At 39.8% G+C, this 26,827-nt stretch overlaps 2 protein-coding genes and 2 long non-coding RNA genes across 5 annotated transcripts; 3 read left to right on the forward strand and 1 right to left on the reverse strand.

The window, feature by feature from the left end:
• The first annotated feature begins 559 nt into the window (after window positions 1-559).
• Window positions 560-13,032, forward strand: slc30a9 (solute carrier family 30 member 9). The gene is made up of 18 exons (XM_047352798.1): window positions 560-716; window positions 1,140-1,274; window positions 2,432-2,629; window positions 2,736-2,783; window positions 2,925-3,024; window positions 3,224-3,316; window positions 3,458-3,540; window positions 3,931-3,989; window positions 4,873-4,940; window positions 7,403-7,561; window positions 9,463-9,598; window positions 9,684-9,723; window positions 9,813-9,884; window positions 10,154-10,261; window positions 10,394-10,559; window positions 11,106-11,235; window positions 11,703-11,816; window positions 11,943-13,032. Exons 2-18 carry the CDS (start codon window positions 1,184-1,186, stop codon window positions 11,985-11,987), a joined length of 1,710 nt encoding a protein of 569 aa, XP_047208754.1. The 5' UTR covers window positions 560-716; window positions 1,140-1,183; the 3' UTR covers window positions 11,988-13,032.
• A 2,824-nt stretch (window positions 13,033-15,856) lies between these two features.
• Window positions 15,857-17,504, forward strand: LOC124860267. The gene is made up of 2 exons (XR_007036308.1): window positions 15,857-15,991; window positions 16,611-17,504. It is a non-coding gene; the product is annotated as an uncharacterized LOC124860267 (long non-coding RNA).
• Window positions 17,505-20,088: 2,584 nt separating this feature from the next.
• grxcr1a (glutaredoxin and cysteine rich domain containing 1 a) lies at window positions 20,089-26,214 on the reverse strand. Of its 2 annotated transcripts, XM_047353413.1 has the most exons (5): window positions 25,691-26,115; window positions 25,541-25,619; window positions 22,202-22,441; window positions 22,049-22,114; window positions 20,089-20,428 (listed from the first exon to the last, which is right to left on the reverse strand). In XM_047353413.1, the coding sequence occupies exons 1-5, from the start codon at window positions 25,981-25,983 to the stop codon at window positions 20,249-20,251; spliced, it is 858 nt and encodes a 285-aa protein (XP_047209369.1). In that variant the 5' UTR covers window positions 25,984-26,115; the 3' UTR covers window positions 20,089-20,248. The 2 variants fall into 2 exon arrangements, with proteins under 2 accessions (XP_047209369.1, XP_047209368.1); XM_047353412.1 differs by lacking the exon at window positions 25,541-25,619 and having other exon boundaries at window positions 25,691-26,214.
• Window positions 22,998-23,606, forward strand: LOC124860266. The gene is made up of 2 exons (XR_007036307.1): window positions 22,998-23,460; window positions 23,545-23,606. It is a non-coding gene; the product is annotated as an uncharacterized LOC124860266 (long non-coding RNA).
• Window positions 26,215-26,827: the final 613 nt, after the last annotated feature.

The following is a 26,827-nucleotide window of genomic DNA, read 5'->3' on the forward strand; positions in this document are numbered from 1 at the left end:
CTAAAGGTTCTGTAAACCTTATTAGCGCAGCATCTGAAAGTCTTTGAATCCTGTCAAAAACATGTGGGCTGAGGTCAACGAAAGAGTGTATTAGACAGGATATAGGCCTCTGGATGGTCTGGAGAGATCACCTAAAAAGACTATTATTGCTGTCATCTCTTTTATATTGTTTTCTTAGTTTTTCAGTGATATTATGCTACTGTAATGTGGGTTTAATTAAACCTTCTTAAACAACCTTTGCAGAGCTGTGAATGGATGCATGGTTGTTTGTCCAGGGTGTACCCCGCCTCCCTCCTGTGGACTGCTGGAGATAGACACCAGCTCCCCCGCGACCCGGTATGGAAGAAGCAGCTATAGAAAATGGATGGATCACGTTCTGTATACATAGTTTATAAGAATGTACTTATTTTAGATTAAAATCGTGCTTTTCTAGTAGTGGTTTTCCTTTTCTTCGTGTTCTTGTGATGCCAAATATGCAAGATTGATCTATAATGTCCACAAAAAAAGAAAAAGAACAAACGAGCTTGTTGCGCAGGGTAATACAGAATATCGCGAGATTATTAGATTCCTCAATGAACCCGGATGGAGCAGGACTTTCTCATAGGTCACGTGATTCGATGTTTGTAGTTTTTTTTTTTACCGTATGTCCGAGGCGGCTTTACGATCAATTCGTAACATGGATACACAGTATGCCGAGCAAGCTTCAACGTAGAAAGGTATTTCCTTTTCTCATCAATATTTTTATAGAAGCACCCGGTACTCAGTCGTATCTATTGTCTTAATTTAGATGTTAAAGAGCACCTGTTATTTCCGAGCCTAACGATGTTAGCTGATCATGCTAGTTAGCTGAGTAGCTGTGTTTCCACCGGGTCGGTTAATCGGAGCCGAACGGAGCTAGCTTAGGAGCAGAAGCTGCAATTCCCAGCCAAATGATACATATTTCAATTTACAATAACCGTCAGTTTCGTTTAACGTGTTAGTTTGTTTTTAGCCACACTAACGTAACTAACTAATGACATTGTCTGAATCGGAGAGGGTAATTTTCAACGTTAATCTATCCGAAATGGTGTTAGGTTAAGTTTGGCAGGCAGGCTGGTAATGCTAACTCAACTGTGACCGGACTATCTGTGAATCTGCAGAGCAAATTCCTGCACTCCCAACACCGAGCCCTGTTGCAGAGAGGATGTTCCCCGGCCTAGCCCACAGACCATGGCATGTCTTCTGCAGAGTGTCCCTGCAGCACAGGTCCTCCCTGTACCAGTGGTTCCCCCGAGGTGAGCGTCCCGACCTGTTACTGTGATTTCTGCTTTCAACCAGGTTGTTTGTGTGGGAAAAGAAAAGGCAACTGGCTCCCAGCCAAAGTTTTCTGTTAGATTAATACCACTCATTTACGATCTATTATGTCACACGAAGAACACTTCACGGCCACTTTTTATTTCCTTTATTGTTGTGGTTTGATATTTAATCGAGATGATCTACCCTCCCTGACACCACACAAGCCATCTAGTTACAGTTTTTCGTGTTTCAAATCAATTCCGAGGTAGTTTTTTTAGATCTCTCTTACAAGAAAGAAAAAAGTGTCAGTTTGAAACATTTGCTTTTGTTTTACTTGTGTTGCTCTATAAAAAGCAGAATGGTAAAATGGTATAGTGTTCTGTCCAATAAGACGATTTTCCTGAAAATAAAAAACTAAATCTCTCAAGTGTTCATTCAGATTATTTTGCATTAGTCTATATATCCTAACTACAATACATATAGTAGGGCTGCAAAATAAATCTCAAATGTATAGTCATACTTAAACTTTGCAGTCTCAATGCTGTAGATGCCCTCACCTGACGCATATTATTGTGACCAAAATGCTAAAAGGTCATGCAAGCGAGTTGGAAGCACGGTTAAGAAAGTGAGGAATGACAAAAAAGATGGATTTATCACAATGGATATTGTGACATTATTGTGATATTTTTGAATACTGTCACAGCTGCATGGTTTTCCAATATTGTGGAACCCTATATTGATAATTATTGTAGCTATAATAATCAATATGTAATATTGTTTTTGTAGCAATATGAAAAGTTATTTTTCTGTTTTAAGTAAAATAAGTTAGATTCCTTTTTTAGTTTTTATTTATATTCTTGCATAAATACTGTAATATCATAACATGGTATTTTTTACCAAGGGTTATCACACGGTTTGACTCTCCACAACCTGGCTCAGAATCTGCATCAAAATCTCCTTGTGCCTCTTGTGATGTCATTGATCCAAATAAGCACAAAGCAGCTCAGTAGGCATTTTAAAACTAGATTTATTGTAAAAGCCTGTGGTGAAGATCCATATTTCATTACCCTGCTGTGTTTTGGTTGTCATTGTAAATCTTTTAGTGAAAAGGAAACACCCCGGGATATTACCTTTAACGGCCCACTGTGTTTCACAGGTCGGCAGAGTAGAAGCTTACATGGCTCATGGTTCAGCCTTCCCGACTCCCGTGTGGCATCTTTGGGGCTGACCCAGGTGCAGTACTACTCTACCTCTGGTGATAGTAAAGATGGTCCTCCAAAATCAGAGTCAGCTAAAGCCCCCCCAGCAGAGAAGGTGACATCTGGTGCTGCAAAGGTCACCCCAACTTCATCAGGTAACATTTCCATATAAAAAGTGGTTAGTGTCGTTCACTTCAAAGCAATCTAATCATGAACGTTTAAGCTTGATTTGAATCTAAATTAATATCTTCACTCGCATAGAGAAAGCACTCCAAGGGCTGATGAAAGCTGAGACCATTCAAGTCAAAGGTAATAAGTTACATTTGTACATCAATCGTATCAAATTTGAATAGGGTTTCCCTGATAGCTTGTAGTTTACATTATATTTTTCTATATTTTATTTAAAAAAATCGGTTTGTCATTTATATTGCTCTCTAATTTTACACACAGTTCGAGCTGTCCTCAAGAAAAGGGAGTATGGAGCCAAATACACTCAGAACAACTTTATCACCGCTGTCAGAGCCATGAACGAGTTCTGTCTCAAACCAAGGTAATTCCTTTGTCTTGTTTTGTTGTTAATATAATGTAAAGCTGAAAACCTGTTTATTTCTAGGTGCATCTGCTTTCCTACAAATTTCTTTGGGGTTAATAATTGAGCGTACTGTTGCAGCTATCTTAAACAAAACCTGCTGACATTTTTATTTAACTCTGTTTTAAAATTGATGGCCCTCCTCTTTCTGTGCTTGCAGTGATCTGGAGCAGCTCCGAAAGATCAGAAGGCGAAGCCCCCATGACGACACAGAGGCTTTCACTGTGTTTTTGCGGTCAGACGTGGAGGCCAAGTTAGTGCGAAACCCTTACACCTCAAAACATTCACAGAGAACGGCGCCATATCTCTTCAAACAAGTCGTTTGTCAAACCAGCATTGGCCTGCATATTTCTTTTATGTTGGTTTATGATTACATTTCTTTTTTGGCTATCAGAGCACTAGATGTGTGGGGAAGCCATGAAGCTCTTGCCCGAGAGAGGAATCTCAGGAAAGAAGTGGAAAGAGAGTACGAAGAGAGTAGGTTTAACATTGGTTTCTTTGTGGATCAAACAAGAGCATGAAGTTTTTTCAGTTCATAACGGCCGCATGAAAAAAACAAAATGATTAAAATATGTTTATTTTGTATTGTAGAGAACATTCTCTTCAGGCGCCAGCTAAGAAACAGTTCCAATAGCTTTGCAGATATAGTGAGACAGTACTTAAACTGCCAGATCTAAACTCAGAGTCATACCCACATTATATTTGCACACCTTGCAGCTGCAAAATTGTCTAGAAACCCCCAAATTAAATTTGTTTTAATTGGAGTGCCAGAAATGTTGTTTTCTCAGTTATAGTTATGTATTGTTTCCTTGTTATATAAAAAGCTTAATTTTGGTTTTGTTTGTTCTGTTGTCTGCTTATCTGTAGATATTTTTCGCAATCAGCAGCTGTTGAAGGAATACAAAGATTTCTGGGGAAACACTAAGGTGAGATCTTGTTTTTTTGGCTCACTTTTAAAAAAAAATAAATCTGGAAAAATTGTGAATTTCATATTTTTTGTGTTTTCCAACTCTGGATAAGTTTGCAAAAAAGAAAACTGAGTGGGGAAAAGTATTTAAAACTCCAGACCTTATTTCCTTTCTCATCATTTAAATGCTGCACCCATACCACCATGTTCTATCAATGTGTTTATCTGTCTATCCATTAATCCGTTTATTGTTTATCCATTTGTCATCTGCCCACTCATCTGTGTATGACCATTCATCTGTTTTTCCATCCCACTGTTATTTTTTGTAGATTCTGTATTTAAAGCCTGACCGCTGTAGAAACACCTGCTGTAAATTCCTATTGAACTGTTTGCTTTATACATTCAAAATAGAGCAATTTGAAATGTTGTAATGTGACACTGTCATATTAATAAAAACTCCGTTAATATTGATAACCAAATTAGCTTTGAAAGTAAAAGATTAACATTTCTACCTGCATGCCATAGTTGCATTAATTATACCTAGGTATCTTTGACTGACCTTTGTCCCGATAACAGGGGTCACTCCGTCTTTCACAACAATATTCATGCCCCCCCTCCCCCTTTACTGTACAGTGCTGGTGTTATTTGAGTGACTGTACTGTACATGGCTGGTATGTGGTGGTATATTCTACACGCTGCTGGCTTGTTTGGTCAGATGCATGAAGCCTGCTGCCTTTTGAGAGAACAACAATAGGGACAAAATGTCAAATAAAATGGTTATATATGGTTTAAAATGTCTTAGAAATAATATGCATTGTGAATGATAAGAAGCCACCATCTTCTAAAATTAACTGTCAGTTGCAAACCATTTATTATTTTACTTTTTATTTTATTTCTTGAAGCCACGATCCGGCAAGAGGGGAACATTTCTACAAGGTCCAGGGAAGGTGGTCATGGTGGCCATCTGCATGTAAGTTTTTGGTTGTTGTTGTCTTACCAGTCTGCCTTAGTTCTGAATTATGGAGAATTTGTCTCATATTTACTGAGCTGCAGCACACACAGTGGGTGGTGTTAAATTACAGAGAGGAGTTCAGGGATCGGCAGAGTCACCCAAGACTCCTGAGAAGAAGTCTGATGTCAACAAACTTCACTTTAAAATGGTGCAGCTTAACAAGCCTACCTGTTATACTGAACACCTCTGGACCTCATTAGGGTTGCCTACTTATATTTATGTCCCAATTTTTATTTACTTTTCTCCTTCTATAATTGCAAACTGAAATAGTTTTTGAATATTTGACTAACGCACTAAGGAAGACGTGTTCAAGACTATTAGAAATTCAGTAGGTCCAGATGACTCATTTACAGTGTCTTGCTAAACTTTTACCCCTCAATTTTTGACACATTTTTTTCATATTAAAACCCCAGACTTCAGTGTATTTTATGGAGACTTTATGTAATGGATCAACACAGAGTACTGAATATTTGCGAAGGGGAAGGAAAACGATACATGGCTCTATAATAAAAACAATAAGTCTGCCTGTTTTTAAATGAAACTATACAGGGGGGAGAACAAGTATTTGATACGCTGCTGATTTTGCAGCTTTTCTCACTTGCAAACCTTGTAGAAGTCTTTAATTTGTATCATAGGTACATAGGTCACCTGTCAGTGACAGAAACCAAAACAAAACTGCAGAAAATAATATTGTGATTTTTTAGTAATTAGTATTTTATTGCATGACAAGTGTTTGATACATCAGAAAAACATAATATTTGGTACAGAAACCTTTGTTTGCAATTACAGATATCAGACGATTCCTGTAGTTCTTGACGAGGTTTGCACACACTGCAGCAGGGATTTTGGACCACTCCTCCATACAGATCTTCATGTCCTTCAGGTTTTTGGGGCTGTCGCTGGGCAATACAGACTTTCAGCTCCCTCCAAAGAGTTCCGATTGTGTTCAGGTCTGGAGACTGGCTAGGCCTCTCCAAGACCTTGAGATGCTTCTTACGGAGCTTAGTTGTCCTGGCTGTATGCTTCGGGTCGTTGTCATGCTGGAAGACCCAGCCACGACCCATCTTCAGTACCCTTACTGAGGGAAGGAGGTTGTTGGCTAAGATCTCCAGATGCATGGCCCCATCCTTCCTCCCCTTAATACGGTGCAGTCATCCTATCCCCTTTGCAGAAAAGCATCCCCAAAGAATGAGGTTTCCGCTTCCATGCTTCACGGTAGGGATGGTGTTCTTGGGGTTGTACTCATCCTTCTTCTTCCTCCTCCAAACATGGCGACTGGAGTTTAAACTAAAAAGATTTATTTTTGTCTCGTCAGACTAGATGACCTTCTCCCATTCCTCCTCTGCATCATCCAGATGGTCTTTGGCAAACTTCAGACGGGCCTGGACAGGCGCTGACTTGAGCAGGGGGACCATGTGTGTGCTGCAGGATTTTAATCCATGGCGGCGTTGTGTGGTACTAATGGCCTTCTTTGAGACTGTGGTCCCAGCTCCCTTCAGGTCTTTGACTAGGTCCTGCCATGTAGTTCTGGTCTGATCCCTCACCTTTCTCATAACCATTGAAGACCCACGAGGTGAGATCTTGCATAGAGCGCCAGACTGAGGGAGATTGACCATCATCTTGAACTTCAATTTTCTTATAATTGTGCCAACAGTTGTTGCCTTCTCACCAAACTGCTTGGCTATTTTCCTGTAGTCCATCCCAGCCTTGTGCAGGTCTACTATTTTATCCCTGATGTCCTTCCACAGCTCTCTGGTCTTGGTCATTGTGGAGACGTTGGAGTTTGTTTGATTGATTGAGTGTGTGGACAGGTGTGTTTTATACAGATAACAAGTTCAGACAGGTGCAGTTAATACAGGTAATGAGTGGAGAAGAGAAGGGCTTCGTAAAGAAGAACCAACAGGCCTGTGAGAGTCTTACTGGTTGTTAGGTGATCAAATATTTATGTCATGCAATAAAATGCAAACCTTTACTAAAAAAATTACACAATGTGATTTTCTGGATTTTTGTTTTCGATTCAGTCACTCGTAGTTGAAGAGTATCTATGATAAAAATTAAAGATTTCTAAATGCTTTGCAAGTGGGAAAACCTGCAAAATCGGGAGTGTATCAAATACTTGTTCTCCCCACTGTATGGGTGGGATCTTGGAAACTTGCTGTCACATGAGCTTCTGGTGCCTATATGATTAGGGTGATTATGTTAGAAGACGTGCGGTCACATGAAGCAGGACGACACGAGACCTAAGAAGTTGAGCAGTAATTTAATCAGAGGTCCAGTCTAAGTGTGAGATCTGTTTCCAAAGCATTCTTGTAAAACATTAAAACTTCCCAGAGAATTAAACATTTATTGAATTAAGCAAATATGTATGGTAAATGCTTACCTGTTTGGGTGCTTTAAAAACCTGTATTTTATGTCCTCAGCAATGGTTTGAACTTCTTCTTCAAGCTTCTGGCTTGGGTCTACACTGGATCAGCCAGCATGTTCTCTGAGGCCATCCACTCTCTGGCCGACACCTGCAACCAGGCTCTGCTCGCTATAGGAATCAGCCAGTCGGTCCGCAACCCGGACGCCGTTCACCCGTAAGCAGCACACCTCTATGACAAATAAACTAAAAACTGTGTGGTTCTTGGTCTGCCACTGAAGGATCCGTCACCAAGTCAGGAAAGAGCAAAAGTGATGTTTTAAATTAAACCAGTAATTACACAGGTTTTACTTTTAGGAAATATTTTGATGAAGCTTTATTCCTTGAAACACTAAACAGGCGGTGTCTGCACTCTAGAAGAAAAATGCCATTTCATTTATTTATTTTTTGACAAAAAAAACAATGTTTAATCACTGAAAGAGGAAATGGACTTCTCACAAGAAATAAGGGATATTTGGCTTTCTGATGAAGCACAGAGAATGCACCTAAAATGTACTATAATTGTTACAGGTGAGCTTAATTTGACGTTTTTTGAACTTTCTGAATGCAACTGTGCAACTGTTCCATGTTTCAATACTTCTTGCTGGATCACAGATGTCTGCCAATCCACGAATCAACCAGTAAATGTTCTGGTTCAGTGACCGTTTCTATTTAATTTTAATCATACTGTTCACGTATTGGCATCGTGAGACCGAGATGACGCCTGACAATCGATCAGCAGTTCCTGGCCATTACGAAGCTTCAAGCAGGATGTTCTCAGAGGGAAGTCGTCGCTGAGCCTAGCGTCATCAGCAGGTGGCGTCAGACGGAGTCAAAGAATCACAGAAAGGCATAGAAGTAGATGTCCTTTTGCTACACTTCATTGTTCATCAGCATGTTCCAAGTGTCCTGCAGATACAGATGGTGAAGGCCACTCAACTCCAAAAGCTTTAAGACAGGGGAAAAGCACATGAGTGTCATATCAGAACATTCAAAACAGCTAACATTAGCATGGTCTGTGTGCTAGACGACCCGCAAGCATGGCTGACCACACAGCCAGGCGTCATCACCTCGGATGGGCCAGGAAGCATCTGTGCTGGACAAGGAACCTGTGGGCCTCAGTGCGGGTTTCTGTTGAAAATGGATTCACACTGAACAGAAATTATGCCTGCAAACTCTGTTAGAGATGTCAAGAAGAAAGCTCTGCATCAACCGCAGTAACCACCAGAGTTACTGAGACTCCTAATGAGCAACACAAGTCTAATTTTTATCCTCATGAACAAAATACCCACATGGACTTGATACATTTTCGTAGATTTCAAGCAAAAGTTGAATTTATCTAGCGAGTAGCTTTGTATGGAAACAATTTGTGTTTTTCAGGCTTTTATCCTTCTATTTTTTTAAAAGTTGTATCTATCTATCCATCCATCCATCGGTTTAACCGTCCAACAGTCCTTTCATCCATTATGGGTTTGTCCTTTCATCCATTCCTGCCACTGTGTTTCCTCCCTGACTCTCAATAAATTAGAATATTATTAAAAAGTAAATTTATTTCAGTAACTCAGTTCACCAAGTAAAACACATTATAGTTTAATCACACACAGATTGATGTTTTCAAGCCTGTATTTCTGTTAAAAATGATGATTTTCTGCTTACAGTTAATGAAAACCTCAATTTTCCAATTACATCAGACCAATAAAAAACTTTTTTAATACAGAAACGTGGGCTTAATGAAAAGTGTGTTTAATACCTGCTTAAAGGTTATTTTGGAACGGTACTTTTTAATCTGACAAACAAGCCTCATCAGAACACATTCTCTACTTTACTGAGATGTATCTGCAGATTTTTTGTGTTACATATTTAAACCCTCACCATTTTGAAAACATCTGCATGAAATTCAGGGTGAACATTTTAATTCTACTTATAAACTGAGTTAAAAGGCGCGGAACACTCTGATAGTCTGGAAAAGTGTTAATATTTGTGATAAACAATCTGTAGGAGCCTGTTTTTCGGTCAGTATGCACAGATAGAGCATGTGTTTGTAATATTGTTGGTCTAAGTCTAAACTTCATGTTTCAGGTACGGGTTTTCAAATATGCGCTACATCGCCTCCCTCATCAGTGGAGTGGGCATTTTTATGATGGGGGCAGGCCTCTCTTGGTACCATGGCATTATGGGATTACTGCACCCAGAACCAATCGAGTCTTTGCTCTGGGTAAGTGTCTGTGTTAACTGCTATCTGGAAGTCTGAATTTCTAAAAACAAAAGAAAAAAAAACATTTTAAATCCTAATTTTACAGGCTTACTGTATTTTGGCGGGCTCTCTGGTTTCTGAAGGAGGTTTGTTACATTAATAAAATATGTACTTTTTTTCTTTTTAGCTGAAATCTCGCATTTTGCATTAAAACATCTTTGTTTTTCTTTTTCAGCCACCTTACTAGTTGCCATTAATGAGATAAAGAAGAGTGCCCAACAGCATGGGATGTCTTTTTATGAATATGGTATGCACATTTGGCATTTAATGATATCGAAAGGATGTGTTTGTGTTAGACTAGATAAACTTCATGATTTCTATGTTCAGACGGTACACAGATATTACAACCAGTTATCTTTGCAAACTATTTCAACTTGTCAGACTGCCACTCATGGACACAACTCTGTGTTGCCTATAATTGTTACTGGTGTCCACAGCCGATCAGAGAGAACATGATGTGAATGATGAGCTGCTGTGTAAAAACATGTTGAATCTTGGTCTGTCTCCTGTGTGCAGTCATGCAGAGTCGAGACCCCAGCACAAATGTGGTGCTGCTGGAAGATGCCGCTGCCGTGTTGGGGGTCATCATGGCTGCTGGTTGTATGGGTCTCACCTCACTCACAGGTAAGCAAAAACAATAGTTGTTCTGAATGGTGCTTTTCATATCTGGAAAAAAATATCTTCAGCCCATTTGATCATTGTTTGAATTTTTGTTCTTCACCTGAAAACCTCAGCATCGAACTGTACTTGTCCCAGGTAACCCGTACTATGACAGTCTGGGCTCTCTTGGCGTGGGCACGTTGCTGGGCGCCGTTTCAGCGTTCCTAATCTACACCAACACAGAGGCCCTGCTGGGACGCTCCATACAGGCGGAGCAGGTGCAGAAGCTCACAGAGTTCCTGGAGAACGACCCGGCTGTAAGGTCAGAACATGACACTTTGATGTACCTGGTTATGGCAACGTAATGCTTTAATTTTCTCCTGTAAGTTGTAATAAATCCAGGATTTACCAAGTAACAATGAAGCTCTGCTTTAATGAAAACATGCAGACTTAAAAGAAACCACTCTGTTTTTATAAGAGTGGACATACGTGGCATATTTTGTCTGAAAAATAATCCCTCCTGGGGAAAAACCTAAAGCATTCGTAGCCAGCTATCCGCTACAAAGGGATGGTTCAGTGAATTCAGACAAGTCTTTGCCACTTCTCACACTTTGTCACATGAGGTGAATATTTGCAGCATTGCCAGACTTTTTTGAGGACTCTGTATTCAATGATTGAGTCTCAGTTTGTTTGTTGCCACCTTTGTTACTTGATTCTGCCTTCATCAAATTTGAAATTTCAGCAAAACTCTTTCCTTTAGGAAATAAAGCTTTCCAGATATTTTTGTACTGTTGATTGTCACCGTTTGCATGGCAGAAATACTTTGCGTACTGGAGTGATGTGTTGCAGCTGTGTCTGTTGCACACAGGGCCATCCATGATGTAAAGGCCACAGATATGGGGCTGAGTAAAGTGCGCTTCAAGGCTGAGGTGGACTTCGATGGCCGAGTGGTGACACGGTCTTATCTGGAAAAACTAGACATCGACCAAATCCTTAACGTAAGTATTCACTTTTTCATTTTTAGTAGATTTATTTATAATTACAAACATGATCCTTTGTCATGATTTTCTCCTTTATGTTTGAAAAAGATTTTGTTGGCCCTTTTCCAGTTAGTGTATAAAACTCTAAACACATGTTTTGTATGCATTTATTATGATTTTTGACAATGTCATTTTTAATAAGTTGAATCATAAATTAGAAGGGCTTCCATACAAACTGTTTAGATTAAAAAAAAACATACGCAATCAGAATGTCAGATATTATGAGACTAAAGGAACAAAACTTGGCCTTGGCTAATATTCAGCATGCACACATGTACAGACACGCTCCCCACTGCAGACAATAAAAAGATTTCCAGTTTCCAACAAGTTTTTTCTGTTTACAATGTTTGCATTTTTTACAGCAAACACCCTGGTTTAAAATAGATCATTCACGCATAGGATTGTTTCTGTTTTTGTTTCTGCAGGACATTCAGCAGGTGAAAACCCCTGAGGAGCTGGAGAACTTCATGCTGAAACACGGCGAGAACATTATTGACACTTTAGGGGCTGAGGTGGATCGCTTGGAGAAAGAGCTCAAGGTAGTGGGGGATGAAGTTGTCCCATCTGTTGTAAAATAACTTGAAGCATGTGTGTTTTGCTAATGTTTACATCATAAAGTATATCATGAGCAGATTTATTTGTAATAGTTTTTATTTCTTTTGCAGCAACGTAACCCAGATGTTCGCCACGTAGACTTGGAGATACTATAGTGACTCAGATTCAGCCAAGGAAGCATCCTGCCGCACAAAGAACATTAGAAGAAGGAATAGACAAAGCCAAGCCCACCTCCACAGTCCTCCAGCCCCCCAGCTCTGACCATCTCCACCACAAATAAACCTGAAGTCTTACTCCAGATCTGTCCCGAAGCAGAAACACGCCATGTGTTTGAACAGTAATTGTAGCAGAAAACAAGACTGTCAAACATTTCATTGAATTTAAACAGAAATCCTTCCAACCAATCACTGTTTGCTTTGGCTTACATTCCTCCGTGTTTGTTTCTGGATTTTAACAAGGTCAAAACTCAGAACAGGACCAGTATCAATTACTAAGCTTGTACATTAATCTTACGTGTGAACCACAGTGGTAGTGTTTTCTTCACAAGGAAACCAGAGCTCTGCATATTTAAACAAACCTTATTTAAAGGCTCAATGTTAGACTATTTTTTTCTTTCAATATACAACCTTTTTGAAGATGGCTTAGTGCTGCTGGTTCTGTAATAAGAATGGTGGGAAGATTTTATTACTTAAAGAAAAATATGCAAATTAAATGGGTGTAAAGTTCCTCATTTGATTTCTAGTGGAAATGAAAAATGACTGTATTGCTCCAAAGATGAAGCCCTGAGTGGGGAGCGAAGCGTTCCATCCCTTTCTCATCTTTATCAACAAAAAGCACAAAACAACTTTGTAATGTCCAGGTTTTCATCAAATGCAAAAGGCTTCCTGATAACAATTCTTGCCGTTAGCCTGTAAATTGTGTTTATATGGTAAATTATTAAGAAAATGAAACCCTGTTTTAATGCTGATTAATCTCTAAGCATAGATGTGCAATTTTTTTTTTATTCTGTGTCGGCACACAGCTGCAGCTCAGAAACATCTGCCACAACTTGTGCTCTGCTTCAGGAGGTGGGCTGGAGTCATAAGGCTCTGTTCATGGACAATGGGTTAATGTATATTTTTGAAGGAGTCAGTAGGTAGATATTTTAGTGATATTGTTGCTGCTGAAGGACTTGGAATAAATTCAGAATAATTTATTGAATCTTTGTGGTTCCTTTTTGTTATGATCGGTGACATTTCTCATGTAACTTGTATGATTACCCAGTCAATGTTTACATATGGGGCCCATATGGGCTGCCATTGTGCATTGCCTCATGCAAACTGCCAATCTAGGTTTGATTCAAGAAACCTATGGGTGCACAGTGGGACCCATATGTGACCTAGATGTGTTGTGCAATTTAGATTGATTTTCATATACAGGGGTTGGACAATGAAACTGAAACACCTGGTTTTAGACCACAATAATTTATTAGTATGGTGTAGGGCCTCGTTTTGCGGCCAATACACCGTCAATTCGTCTTGGGAATGACATATACAAGTCCTGCACAGTGGTCAGAGGGATTTTAAGCCATTCTTCTTGCAGGATAGTGGCCAGGTCACTACGTGATACTGGTGGAGGAAAACGTTTCCTGACTCGCTCCTCCAAAACACCCCAAAGTGGCTCAATAATATTTAGATCTGGTGACTGTGCAGGCCACGGGAGATGTTCAACTTCACTTTCATGTTCATCAGACCGATCTTTCCCCAGTCTTGCTGTGTGTATTGGTGCATTGTCATCCTGATACACGGCACCGCCTTCAGGATACAATGTTTGAACCATTGGATGCACATGGTCCTCAAGAATGGTTCGGTAGTCCTTGGCAGTGACGCGCCCATCTAGCACAAGTATTGGGCCAAGGGAATGCCATGATATGGCAGCCCAAACCATCACTGATCCACCCCCATGCTTCACTCTGGGCATGCAACAGTCTGGGTGGTACGCTTCTTTGGGACTTCTCCACACCGTAACTCTCCCGGATGTGGGGAAAACACTAAAGGTGGACTCATCAGAGAACAATACATGTTTCACATTGTCCACAGCCCAAGATTTGCGCTCCTTGCACCATTGAAACCGACGTTTGGCATTGGCATGAGTGACCAAAGGTTTGGCTATAGCAGCCAGGACGTGTATATTGACCCTGTGGAGCTCCTGACGGACAGTTCTGGTGGAAACAGGAGAGTTGAGGTGCACATTTAATTCTGCCGTGATTTGGGCAGCCGTGGTTTTATGTTTTTTGGATACAATCCGGGTTAGCACCCGAACATCCCTTTCAGACAGCTTCCTCTTGCGTCCACAGTTAATCCTGTTGGATGTGGTTCGTCCTTCTTGGTGGTATGCTGACATTACCCTGGATACCGTGGCTCTTGATACATCACAAAGACTTGCTGTCTTGGTCACAGATGCCCCAGCAAGACGTGCACCAACAATTTGTCCTCTTTTGAATTCTGGTATGTCACCCATAATGTGTGCATTTCAATATTTTGAGCAAAACTGTGCTCTTACCCTGCTAATTGAACCTTCACACTCTGCTCTTACTGGTGCAATGTGCAATCAATGAAGACTGGCTACCAGGCTGGTCCAATTTAGCCATGAAACCTCCCACACTAAAATGACAGGTGTTTCAGTTTCATTGTCCAACCCCTGTATATATAGAATGCACAACAGAGTTTGCTGATATGAATTGCATGTCATTAACCCCAGTTGGACCCCAGGCTGACTAAGTGCCCAGCAAGTCTGTGAAGAATTCATATAAGGCCCACATGTTGACTTGGTCTAAATATGCAAGTCATTGTCAGCTTTTCAATGTTTGTGTCTTTTTGGACTTTGAATCAAGAAAGGCAATTTAATCTTGTATGTTATGCAAATTATGTAGCGGCCCCATTTTAATTGCCTATATAAATTTGATATAGATCAACTCTGGGTATATGGGCCCTAGATGGTTTGTGCAATTTGAAGTGACTATCTTTTGCACATAGTGCTCAACCATGTTTGTTGATGTAAACTGAAGTTGGACCCATAAAATAAGTCAATTGTGTTCCTAGGTCTACTTGGTGCTCATTGAGCCAGAGCAAAATAATTTTTTGGCCCACAAATACATTTTAGCTTAGTAGAAATATTTAAGACATGGTCTTCTCAATATTTCTGTTTTTCTGAATTTTGTGTAATCATGTCTTGTATGTTGCATGACATTCTCCACAAGTTGCATATTGACCCCTTGTTAATTGGCTAAATAGGTATGATGCAAGACAACCCTGGGTGCTAAGTGCAACCCATATGGGTCCTAGATTTGTTGTGCAATTTGACCAGATTATTTTACATTCATAGGTAAGAAAATCAGATTTTGCTTATGTGGGTGGAATTTTTCAATCCTAATTGGGACCAGTACATCAGACCATCAGAGCCTGAGGAAAGTCCATGTGGGGGCCTAATGCACATGTAAGTTGGGTTTAAACATGCAAGGCCTGCCTGTTTAGGTTTGATGCTCCCGAGAGTGGGACCCATATGGGAACTAGATGTACAGATTTTCCTAAACATCACTTTGACATTCAGTTATAATTTGTATGGTTTTGCCAATAAGAGTTGTGTTTAGTAAACCCAAGTAGGTCCCCTAGTAGACGCTCAGGCACATTTGGTACCTTAAGTGTCTGAGAAAAATTAATTCCCATGTTGACAGAGCATAAATTTGGCCTTGCAGACTATCACTAATGACTGGATATTTGTCTCTAATGCGAGCAAGTCGTTTGTGCTGTGAGAGATTGTGCTCTGTAGATGCTTACATCTTGGGTCACATACGATTAATCAAATTTCAAGCCTCCTGTTTTGTTTTTTTTTAGCAGATCGGGGGTTTGCTTCCTGTTTGAACCTCAGATGGTTGACTTGAATGTAAAGCCATTAGATGGAGCCGTTGTGGAGATGAGAGAGGGGGGCACTAGCCTGTACGCTGACGTCAATAAAAACATTCATTTCCAACCAGCCTGCGCATTGACCGACCATTCAAAAACATTACGCACAGCACCGCGGCCGGACCACGCTCGATTACTCGACTGAAATGACCTTTTTTTTCCCCCCCCCCGCAGATCCTTGGAGAGCGGACGCATTGCGGACGATCCCACCATTGCAGGTTTTTAACCATTGACTGTTGTGTGAACATTTCTGGGTGTTGCGCGCATCATCACTGTCATGTCTCGTCTTCCCATTCCCAGGTGTGCCACAGCCCATCTCTTTTTCCGTTCATGTCACCCCGTCTTCGCACAATACATGCTCGCTTTGAGAACGTTAAGGAATAAAAAATAGCAATCAGATCATCAGGGCTCATCGCAGATTAGAAGAGCGTCGAGACGCGTCTGCTGATTGCCAACATACATCATCCCATCTCCAGCAGCCGAGCGCTAACAATGACGCTTTTATTGTCCCTTATAAATACATTTTATTGTAGGCTGTAAACAGAGTAGTGTTTGTGAGAAATCCTCGATGCATCTTGTGTTTCTGTTTAACCCCCCCCCCACTGCCGTTTTTTCATCTCAATCACCCCACAGATGGGGGCGCACTGAACCTACATTTTTCGAGTCTCACATTTTCTCCATCACGTCAAACGACACAAACCCCAGAATATCACAATTCCTAATGCAGTTAAAGCTGCGGGCTTTTGTCATCATCTTTTATTGCCTACGAGGAGAACAAGCCTTCTGTAGCTAAATAAACAGTTTTAATAATGGTCGCTCATTTGGTTTGAATCGCAGGTGGAAGAGGACCATCTCGAAGAAGTAGGATCATCATCATGTTGATCACCACCACCCTGCTCTACGCTTTTAGCCTCTTTACGGTGCTGCCTTGTCTAATCATGTTCAAGCAGCATTGTACAGGGCTATGACAGCATAGAGAGCTTCGCTGCGTTTCCTCGCTGAACCCCAGAACTGCTGCCAACCAGAACCGGCCCGAGGCATAAGCGAACTAAACCGATGCTTAGGGCACCTCCAAAAACCTCTAAAAGCACTTGATTTGTTAGACAGGTTATAAATCTTAATTTGTGTGTTTAGAATTAGCCTACTTTGAGATTCAAATGCTGATTGTGTTCGCCTCTTTGCTAATTAAGTACTTTTGTAGTTACTGTGTATGTTTTAGTTTGTAACCACTTTGACATCCACAAATGTAAAGTTATTTTCGGTATTCTTCAGAGAAATGAAGATTATGTGCAGTGGCACAACTAACTGACCCCCATGATCAGATATTCATGATCTGTTCAGCAGGAATGTTTTAATTTATTTAATATTTCCCGTGATAGTGCCTGTTTTTGAATGCCGTGCTGTTAATGAATCCATCATGATTTATACCCATAATTTATCAAAATGTTTATTTACCAAAATAAATAAATTGGCACACAGTGACTAAAATTTTGAAATGTTTTAGATTTAAAATTGGAATTTGTTAAAGTAATAAATCAATGCAGTAATACCAATTCTAGTTGTACATCTTCATATTGATAGTTATTAATCCTAATTCATTGTACTGCTTGTCTTTTGTGAAGTTCATATTTTATGCATACTGTAAATGTTAAAGGGATTTCAGCCAGTAAATGCCAGTTTACTGAAGCTGGTTTTAAGCAAAACTGATTAAACTTGGTTTCTTCAGACACACCTGACTGCCCAAATGTGTAAGTTAGTGACCTGCATGGTTTATTTAAAACTGTTGCCTTTCAAAACATTATTTTCTGAGTACTATTTATCATGAGTGGTGTGATTCTGTCATACAGTCAGTTTAAGGATTCCTTGTTGGCTGAGTTATTAACTATAAAATAAGTTGTGTTAAATGTGCCTCTGAAACAAGATCAAGGATGGACCATATTAAACCGTCATCAGTGGTGCTGTGGTGGTTGGTGGGTGTTGACCTCACTTGAAAGGAGGACCGTGGTATTCAAAATTTGTCTTAAGGGCCTCAAATAACGTTGGACAGACAGATATGCAACAAAAAACAGCATGATATCATCATGATAAATTGAAAACAAAATAAAATGTTTTTCCTCAAAACTAGAATTATATCATTACATTTAAATCTTGAATCTTGCTCTCATTTTATCTATTTGATCACTCAACATTTGCTCATCAACAGATCATGGCTTAATTATGCACATTTTTCTAGCACTTAAATTAATCTTGTAGTATTGTGCACAAAAGGTCTTATATCCTTCCTCTTTCTTTTATATTTTGCTTCCCAAAATCCAGTATTTCTTGCAGTCTTTTAAAGTAGCCTTGATCCATATTTCTTCCGGCTTTCTTGGGGTCTTTCAGACTTTTAATCTGACTTTCAGCCTGTTTTTATTGATTATTTCAACTTCTAACCTGTTGTTTGGTGGTGTGTTTGCTTTAAGCAAACTGACTCTGAAATATGAAACCTTTAAGCATCAGAAGGATCCTAAACTGAAAGGATGATTCTTTGTCTACACATATTTTTCAGACAACTTAGCATAGAACCTAATTTTCTATTTTTACCAGCTGTCTGCCATGAATCACAGCATATTTGGTTAAATTTATGAAAAAATGCATGTTTACTTGGAAAATAAGGTAATTCTCAAAGAGCCTAAAGCAGATGATTAACTGAAGGAAAGTGCACATTGAAATAGTTGATCTCTATGATCTTCTACTGCTTTAAAGTTACTGGGCAAAGACCCAAGGACTTTTAAATACTGCTCATTTGCTTTCAAATGAGGTTCATTCAAAATGGCTGAAACAGGCAGATCTCAAATAATGTGAATATATTTGAAAAGTGAAACTTCTACTGATTCATCATATACAGAGTGATATAATTCAGGTGTTTATTTTTCTTAACTTTGCTGATTTTGGCTTACAGTTAATAAAAAAAAAAACTAAAATTCAGCTTCTCTAATAAAAAAAAAATGTGTTTAATACAGAAATGTCATGTTGTGACCTAAACAATAATGGAGAAGACTGTTGACTTGAAAGCAGCAGTCAATCAATGGCATTGTATACAAAAGCCAAAAAAAAAAAAAAAAACATCCACGAGGGGTTAGTGCTAAAGAAATTGGCATTTTACTGAGTGCTGTATCCAAGTATTTTAATGGAAAGTAAAGTGGTAGGAAAAAGTGTTTGAAAAATGGGCCCGGGCAGCAATGATAACTGAGGATTGTGAAGCAACACTCATTCAAGAGTTTGAGGAATATTTAGAAGACGTGGACTATAGCTGGAGTCAGAGCTTCAAGAGCCACCACAAATAGATGTAGCTGAAACATGAGCAGCAACTCCTTATTGTTAAGTCACTTTTCAAAAGCAGATGTCCGAATGGTTAGAAGTACAAGAACTGCACTGTGGCTCAGTGGTCCAAGGTCTTATTTTGCATTTCATTTAGAAATCAAGGTCTTAGAGTCTCAAAGAAGAGTCGAGAGCCACAGAATAAAGTTTGCTTGAAGTCTAGGTTGAGGCAGGGGATCTCATCTGCAGGTGCTGATCCACTGAGCTTTATTAAGTCCAAAACCCATGTTGTTGTTTTCTAGGAAACTTTAGAACACTTCAACAAACTGGGCGGACCTAAACCCCGCAGAGAACTATATGGGTTATTGGTAGAAGGAAGATAAGAGACATCAGATCCAACAATGTAATCATGCTTAAGGCTGCTATTAGAGCAACTTGGGCTGCATTAAAACTTCTTTAGAGCCACAGGTCGACCGCCTTCATGCTGCACACAAGTAAGACTCCATATATTGTGCAGTACATAGATATATTTTTCAGTAGGCCCACATGTAATATTTATATTTTCTCAGAAACTTAATTTGGCTTTTTCCTTACCTGTAAGTCAAAATAATCAAAATAAACAGAAATCAACACCAGGAGTGTATCACTCTGTGATCTGAGGCTTACATGTTGCCTCTGTGGTGGTAACGCGTTGCATCAAAACGTACTTGAAAAGCTTTTAACGTTACTGTTTAGGGTTGAACTTGAATAGATTTTTGTGCTTCCCTTTCTGCAAAATTCCAGCTTGCTGCCTTTGACTGTCTGCAAATTGGGCCCTTGACTTCTGCTGTTTGTCCCAAGTGTCTGTTATCCAACCGTGTCTGATATAGGATTAGTGACGAGAGATTTGTTCATTACGGCGCCTCCTGACTAACAAGCTTAAATTTCCCAGAGGGCTAGCTAGTTCATGACCCTTCAGTGGATATTTACAAATCAAATACTGTTTTGTGAAACCTGACTGACACACAGACAATCAGAAAGTTTACAGATTTTATTAGAAATTCCAGTTTTCATCATGATAATGGCCATGGAGAAGGATACCTGCTGTGGTGTGTTTCACGGCTCATGTTGCAGTCCATTTCAGGTTCCTGTTTTTTATCCTGAAGTGGGATGTTTGGTCCAGGCACACAGCATCCTCACTGGCTGCAGCTTGCACAGGCCTGCAGCCCGTTCTCATTGCAGGAAGTGCACTTTAGGGCTTTGAAGGAGTCCGTGAAGCAGTTGCGAAACACGGACATCTTGCTGCCATGGCACATTGAGCACGGGATGAAGGCGAAGCCTCCGCAGGTCTGGCACGTCTGGGGATGCTGAACCCTCTGGGATATGGAGAAAATGTAGTTTTAGTTTCTGGACATTGAATTAAAAAAATCAACAGTGCCTATGTTACATGTGTGAATAAAGGCTGGATTTTCTTCTTTTGTTTTTTTTTTTTAAATGGAGTGAACGTTTTAACAAGATGTAATCATATCTTTGAACATGTTCTGAGAAATTACCATCTTAATATTTCAAAGGCAGACACAAACTGATCTGTCCAAAAAGGTAGGGACATCTGATTACAAAGACCATTCATTTGTTTACTAAAACAAATAAAAAGTGTTAGTAATCAGATCGTTTTACTGAACTGTAAAACACCGATGGCTTTTTGCAGGGCACGGTGGTTTGTAAACTCAGGAAGATTTTATTTTAACATGGTCTGATTTTTATGTCACAAAAATCTTGCATTCTAACAGAGGTGTGTCCACTTTTTATATCCACAGCATATGTGGTCAGAAAATTAGCATGTTGCATCACTTTGAACACACAGTCCACACTGTCAATAAAGGCGGTGGCAGTATCATCCTGTGGGGAATGCTTTTCTTCAATAGGGACAGAGAAGCATGTCAGAGCTGATTGGAAGGTGGGTGGAGCTAAATGGCAGGTAACCATGCAGCTGTAATCAACACAGTTTTCCTATAAATGATTCAGGGCAGGGGAAAAAATTCACACTTTAGATTTTTATTATTAAAACAATTTGAAAGTCAAGTATCTTTTTCCTCTATGTCACAATTATGAATAACTTTATGTTTGTTTATCACATAAAATCCCAACAAAATACTATTAGGCTGTAATGTGACAAAATGAAATGAAGCTGAAAATGATTCATTCTTTTTATAGCACCGTAAACTCTCATTATTTATCTTATTGAAGTAGTTTAACATTTAAAAGACAGGGCACACTGTGATCCTCTCCTCATCCACTACACAGAAAATGAGTGCATTTCCCAAAATGTCAGTGTCTTAATGTTTAACAGAATTAACATTCACAATAGTTTGTGTTCATGCTTGTAAAAACACATTCACCAATGTTGTTGGACAGTTTTAGGCTAATTTGTGTATGCATGACCTTTCAGGGGGACACCCTTCTAGTGGCCCTTGGGGGCTAAAAAACTATGACTTAAATGTCATTGTGCAACTTTGGATCCGGTTTTTGTTCCTTTTTGGTGGTAATCTGTATTCAGAATTAAAACGAAGGATGAGACAGGCCAGCAACAGCCAAGAGGGAAACAGAAATATATATTTCTGGGATTGCAGTTCACACCATGGAGTCATTTTCATTGTGCTAGTGTGTTTGAATGAACGAATAAATAAACCCTCTATTATAGATGCCTGGCCATTGATGTGTATGTAACTTTCAGTTAGTTTTGCACATGTTTTATTGATGACACTGAGTGAGAGGAGCTGATTGTTCCTGTTCGCACTTTACCTTAATGCTTTGGGACAAAAACATTTAACAGGTGCATTGATTATGCCAATAAATCTAAAAGGAAATAATTGAATTATTGATTGTTTGTGGGCGTCAAACTAAGAGGTTGGCAGAAACACATTCTTGGGAAATTCATCTGTTTGGCCACAATGTGTAATTAATCATCTCATGATCTGTCTGCGGGAAAACCCAACCTCGATTTTTGTCAGTAGATCTTGCAGCTCCCCTGATTCGTTCATGCCAAGTATTTTCTCAGCACCCTGCAAAACAAGTTTCAATCCATCATAAGTATAGAAGCACGAGAAACCAACATCTGGTGCTGCTATGAAACAGTATGTGGGACTGACCCCAAGGTAGTGTCTATCAATGAACACGACTGGCAGTGAGGGAGCTTCACCCACACGTCTGCACATCTCCTCCAGCTCCTTCCCATACTCGCTGTCCAGGGCGATGTTCTTCTCCACAAACTTCACCCTGTGGTTCTGGAAGATCTTCCTGACCAGCTCACAGCGCTCAAAAGTTGTCCTCACCACACGAAAACTTGTGGTGTAGATCACTATACGTCCAAACTCAAGTGGTAAATGCATCTGAGAAAACACAAAAGTGTAAGGTTACATTATCAGTATAGCTTAAACTTTGATCCCTGCCTGCATTGCACTGGGGATTGTGTTTCTAATGTGTTGGGTGAACACTTTCTCCTTGCTGCCCCCAATCAATTCAAATGCAAGGAATTATCTGGAATTGTGAAGGGCATAAAATGCAGTACTGTCCTCCAGAAAGCATATATTCTTTGCAGCAAGCAGGGGACGACCACAGCACTTCACTTGCATAAGAGCAACAGAAAACATGTTTGGGGCATGCCATTTTGTATCTGGTCCTTGTTTGCTCCCTATCTAACAGCACCCTGGGAAACTGCCTATGTAGCTTAAATCATTAACTGTCCCTGCTAAGGCCGTCACAGTAAGCAGGATCATTTGGGTGTTTTTTTTCCCCCACACTAATGAGTTTTTTCATTAGTAGTTGTTTTAGATTTGTCGGGGTTGTGGGTTCAGTGTGTGTTTGTGTTTTGTCTGCACTTTTGTTTTCAGTTTCCAGATGGTGCTGGAGTTTCTCAGGTGTGCTGGGTGACAGGTAAGACTGATCTGCTGATTGCATGGAGGAGTATTTAAGCAGGAGGCTGCCAGCACTTCGATGCCAAAGTGTTTGTCTTCCGTGGAAACAGCTCAGCCACTTCTAAGCTATGCTTCGTTCTGTGTCTCTAAGCTGATGTTGTTTATGTTCCTTCACAGGCAGAAACCTGAGCTCACTGATCATTCTTCGTTGAACTTTGACTTCGGTTCCAGAAGTTTCTGGACGATGTTTGGTGGATTTCGTTTGGATTTTGTTTCTGATTAAAAAGCTGGCAGCTTCCTGTTCTCCTCCGTCTCCTGAACCAAGGCAGAAGCGTAACCTGTCCACCCTCCCACACAAGTACTTGAACATTGAATTAACTCCTGAACTCACCAGAACTCATTCTACAGCTCAAGTAAAACCATCTGGCTTTCTCCTCTTCGCATACCTGGGTCCCGACTCCCTCTACCCCTGGTGACCTGACTACACTCACTTAGTAAGCCGTTCAACTACTTCTCGTTTATTCCGCAACGTTATAGTTCTTGTTTTCACCAGTTCTCTTCCCCCTCTTTTCATGCAGTTGGCGATTCTACCCTTTCACGTTCCAGTTTCACTTCTTGTAAATAAAACACCTTTTACTGATTCAGTTGTTGTTCTGAGTGTTCGTCTGTATGTTGGTCAGATCTATCTCTAAGAAAATGACAAGATTTAAAGTCATTTTTTAAAAGAAGGAACTTTATGATGCTTTTAATATCAGAAAAATCAAACGGTGACTCAAACACTTAGAATTATTTTAAGATACAGAGACTAAATAATAAAATAATTGCAAAAAGGGGGGTTAAATATTCTAAATGCATAGAAAACACTCTTCAGAAATAAAATGCTTCCTTTCAACTCTTGAATCTAATCAGGATCCTGATCTTTTCCCTAAAATGACAACTGAAACCAGATTTTTACATAATCCATATAAGATCTATACAAAAACACAATTTTCCTCAGTATCTGACATTAAATGCAACCTGTAGTGTTTCAGGTTGGTTAGGATTGTCAAAATGTATATGTGCTAAATGCCTGAAGAATAAGAGAAATCATTTTTGAGAATTTTTTACTTTATTCATATTCAGATTTTCACAGCTGGGTCTCAAATGAAATTACATGTTGTGAATTAACTAATCAGAAGCTTATAAAGCTATGACATCATCTGGACTCAAATCAAATTGTTAAAAGGTATAACAATCCTTGTATAAGCAAGCTTTCCAAGTTAAAAGAAGTACTAATAAATGCTCAAAAAACAAAAATCTCTCACTCACCATTTTGGCATTTGTAAAAATAAATAACTTTAGCAGCTCTGGCTCAAAGCAGAAAAGCGTTTATTTCTGTGAGTTTTGATGATTATGGTTTATAGCTGATAACCAAAGATCTGTTTTTACCAAAAACTAGAATATTATATAAAAGCAATAAAAAAGGATTTTTAACAAAAAAGTGTTAACCCACTGAAAGGATGTGCATGTATTGTACAGTATGTACAATTAACAGTTACTATGGACATGCTTTGCATGAATAATTGCTTTAGCAATATTGCATGGAGCTGTCCTAATTCCTTGACAGTCTGTGGACAGATCTGTACTGTATTGTTGGGTCTGTTGTCTCACATTTCTGTCTTAACAAAAGATTTTCTGTCTTATTCTGCTTTGCAGTGAATTGTTTGCTATGACTTAGCACACAGGCCCAGCGTTGCTTTAGAGGGACATGCAGCACACAGTGCTGTGATACTAGAAAGCAGTGCTGAATTCAATAACCTGATTAGTTTCTCCTGAAACACTTAGTGAAATGCATCATTAATCTTTAATTGTTCTGTGACCTCATCCTCGGTTGTGAGCTTTTGTTCTGGCTCCACACCTACGTACAAGATACCTGGCAGAAGTATTCAAACAATTGCAACCTACATTTTGTCACTTTACAACCACAACATCAATGTGTTTTTTTATTTTTTTGTGTGACAATCACAGAGGGATGAGTAGCTGTGAAGTGGACAGAAAGTACGTTGGTCTCTATTTTTAAACAAATAATTTGTGAAAGTGCACAATTCATTGTAATAAACCTGCTCAAGTTATTGCTTTGTAGAACTACCTCCAGCTGCTGGTTTTAGGGTTATGACTCTACAATCTCTGCTTATGTAAACTAAAATGTTTGCCCATTCTTAATTTTATTTTTATTTTTTTTTAAATATTTTTTCAGCACTAGTGGCCTTTATTTTTCCATTTTTTGACAGTAGATAGACAGGAAAGAGGGGTAGAGAGAGGGGGAGACATTCGGTAAATGTCGCCGGGTCCGGGACCCGAACCCGAGACAGCCGCCATTCGAGGACTGTAGCCTCTGTATATGGTCGCGCGCTTTCGCCCCTACACCACCAGCGCCGCCCCCATTCTTAATTTTAACATAGCTCAAGTTCTGATAGATTGGATGGAGAGCATCTGTGAAATACATTTTTCAGGTCTTGGCACAGATTCTAAATTGGATTTGACTAGGCCATTCTAATACATGAATATATTTTGATCTAAACCATTACATTGTACCTCTGGCGTTATGTTTATGGTTGTTGTCCTGTCCGAAGGTGAACCTCCACCCAGTTTTTGCAAGGCCTGTAGCTTCCATCTGTAACTCAGATTGAAAATTGTCTTAAAGCCACTAAGGCAATAATGTGATTAATCCCAAGAGGTACTTACACCATTAGGAAGATTCTCAAAGAGCGCCTGACCTGCGCTGACTTTATGCTTGACCCCTCGAACCGTCCCATTGTTGCTGATAATGTTGACTCTCTTGGTTGTGAACATCCAGTCCTTGGTGGCGCCTGCGTACATGAGCAGCTCATCGGGTTCACTCTCACTGTCGTCCAGCTCTGAGCCCAGGTATCCATACAAGTTTCCATGAATCTCTCCAGTCGTAGAAGGAGTGCTGGCCCGCTCGGCATCTGAGATGCTAGTGCAGTCTGAATCCAGGGAGTCTGAGGGCCCCTCATCCTTGAACATCTCCTTTAACACTCGGCCGCTGTTCCCTGAAGCCACCCGGAACCTCACCCGCCTCTGTGGCTTCTCCTGTCCTGCCATCACTCCTGTCCCTTCCATTGGAACACCTCTGCCACATTACATGGTCCAGTACACTCCACTCCAGCTCCTTCCCTCTCATTCGGAGGTGAACATCCAGCTCAGACACAGTATTTAGTTTGCCATGGATTAAAACCAGGTTTAATCCTCGCTGTGTGAAGGGATCTAAAAACGACTGGGAGCCAGTAAGCTGCCTTACAGTCACACTGACTCAGCCAGTGAATAATGTATGCATTCCTACCATGGCAACCCAACGAGGTTATCTCAAGTAAAATGATAGTGTTCTTTGAATTATTCATCACAGTTTACAGAGTTTTCACTAAAGCTTTGACAAAAGACTTTTACAGCAGGACTTTATAATCTTAAATCAAACAAATATTTAGTTGTCTTGAAAGATTAGAAATTAACATGAGCTAATTTTGAGGCTGAATGCAGTAGAATTACGTATATTACGAATTAGAAGCCAACTGCTCTATCCCACTGCTTGACAGACATTTGTAGTGCTCAAAATGTTTTACTTTCTTATTGCAATAACACTTTTGCAAACATTGACTTTGAGCACATTTCTGCTCCTTAGTGGTTCCCATATAAAAATTGTCTGTTTTGGCATCTTGGTCATACGTACATGTTTGATATCAGACGAGATAATGTTAGTTTTCAGATTATATGAAATTGCCTCATTTTTTAAAATCGTGAGGTAACTAGAATTTTTTTATACAGCTGAACTGAAATTTCACCACCCACAACTTAAGCCAAACC

The sequence above is a fragment of the Girardinichthys multiradiatus genome, chromosome 23 (genome assembly GCF_021462225.1).
Source record: "Girardinichthys multiradiatus isolate DD_20200921_A chromosome 23, DD_fGirMul_XY1, whole genome shotgun sequence".
In the NCBI taxonomy this organism is placed as follows: domain Eukaryota; kingdom Metazoa; phylum Chordata; class Actinopteri; order Cyprinodontiformes; family Goodeidae; genus Girardinichthys; species Girardinichthys multiradiatus.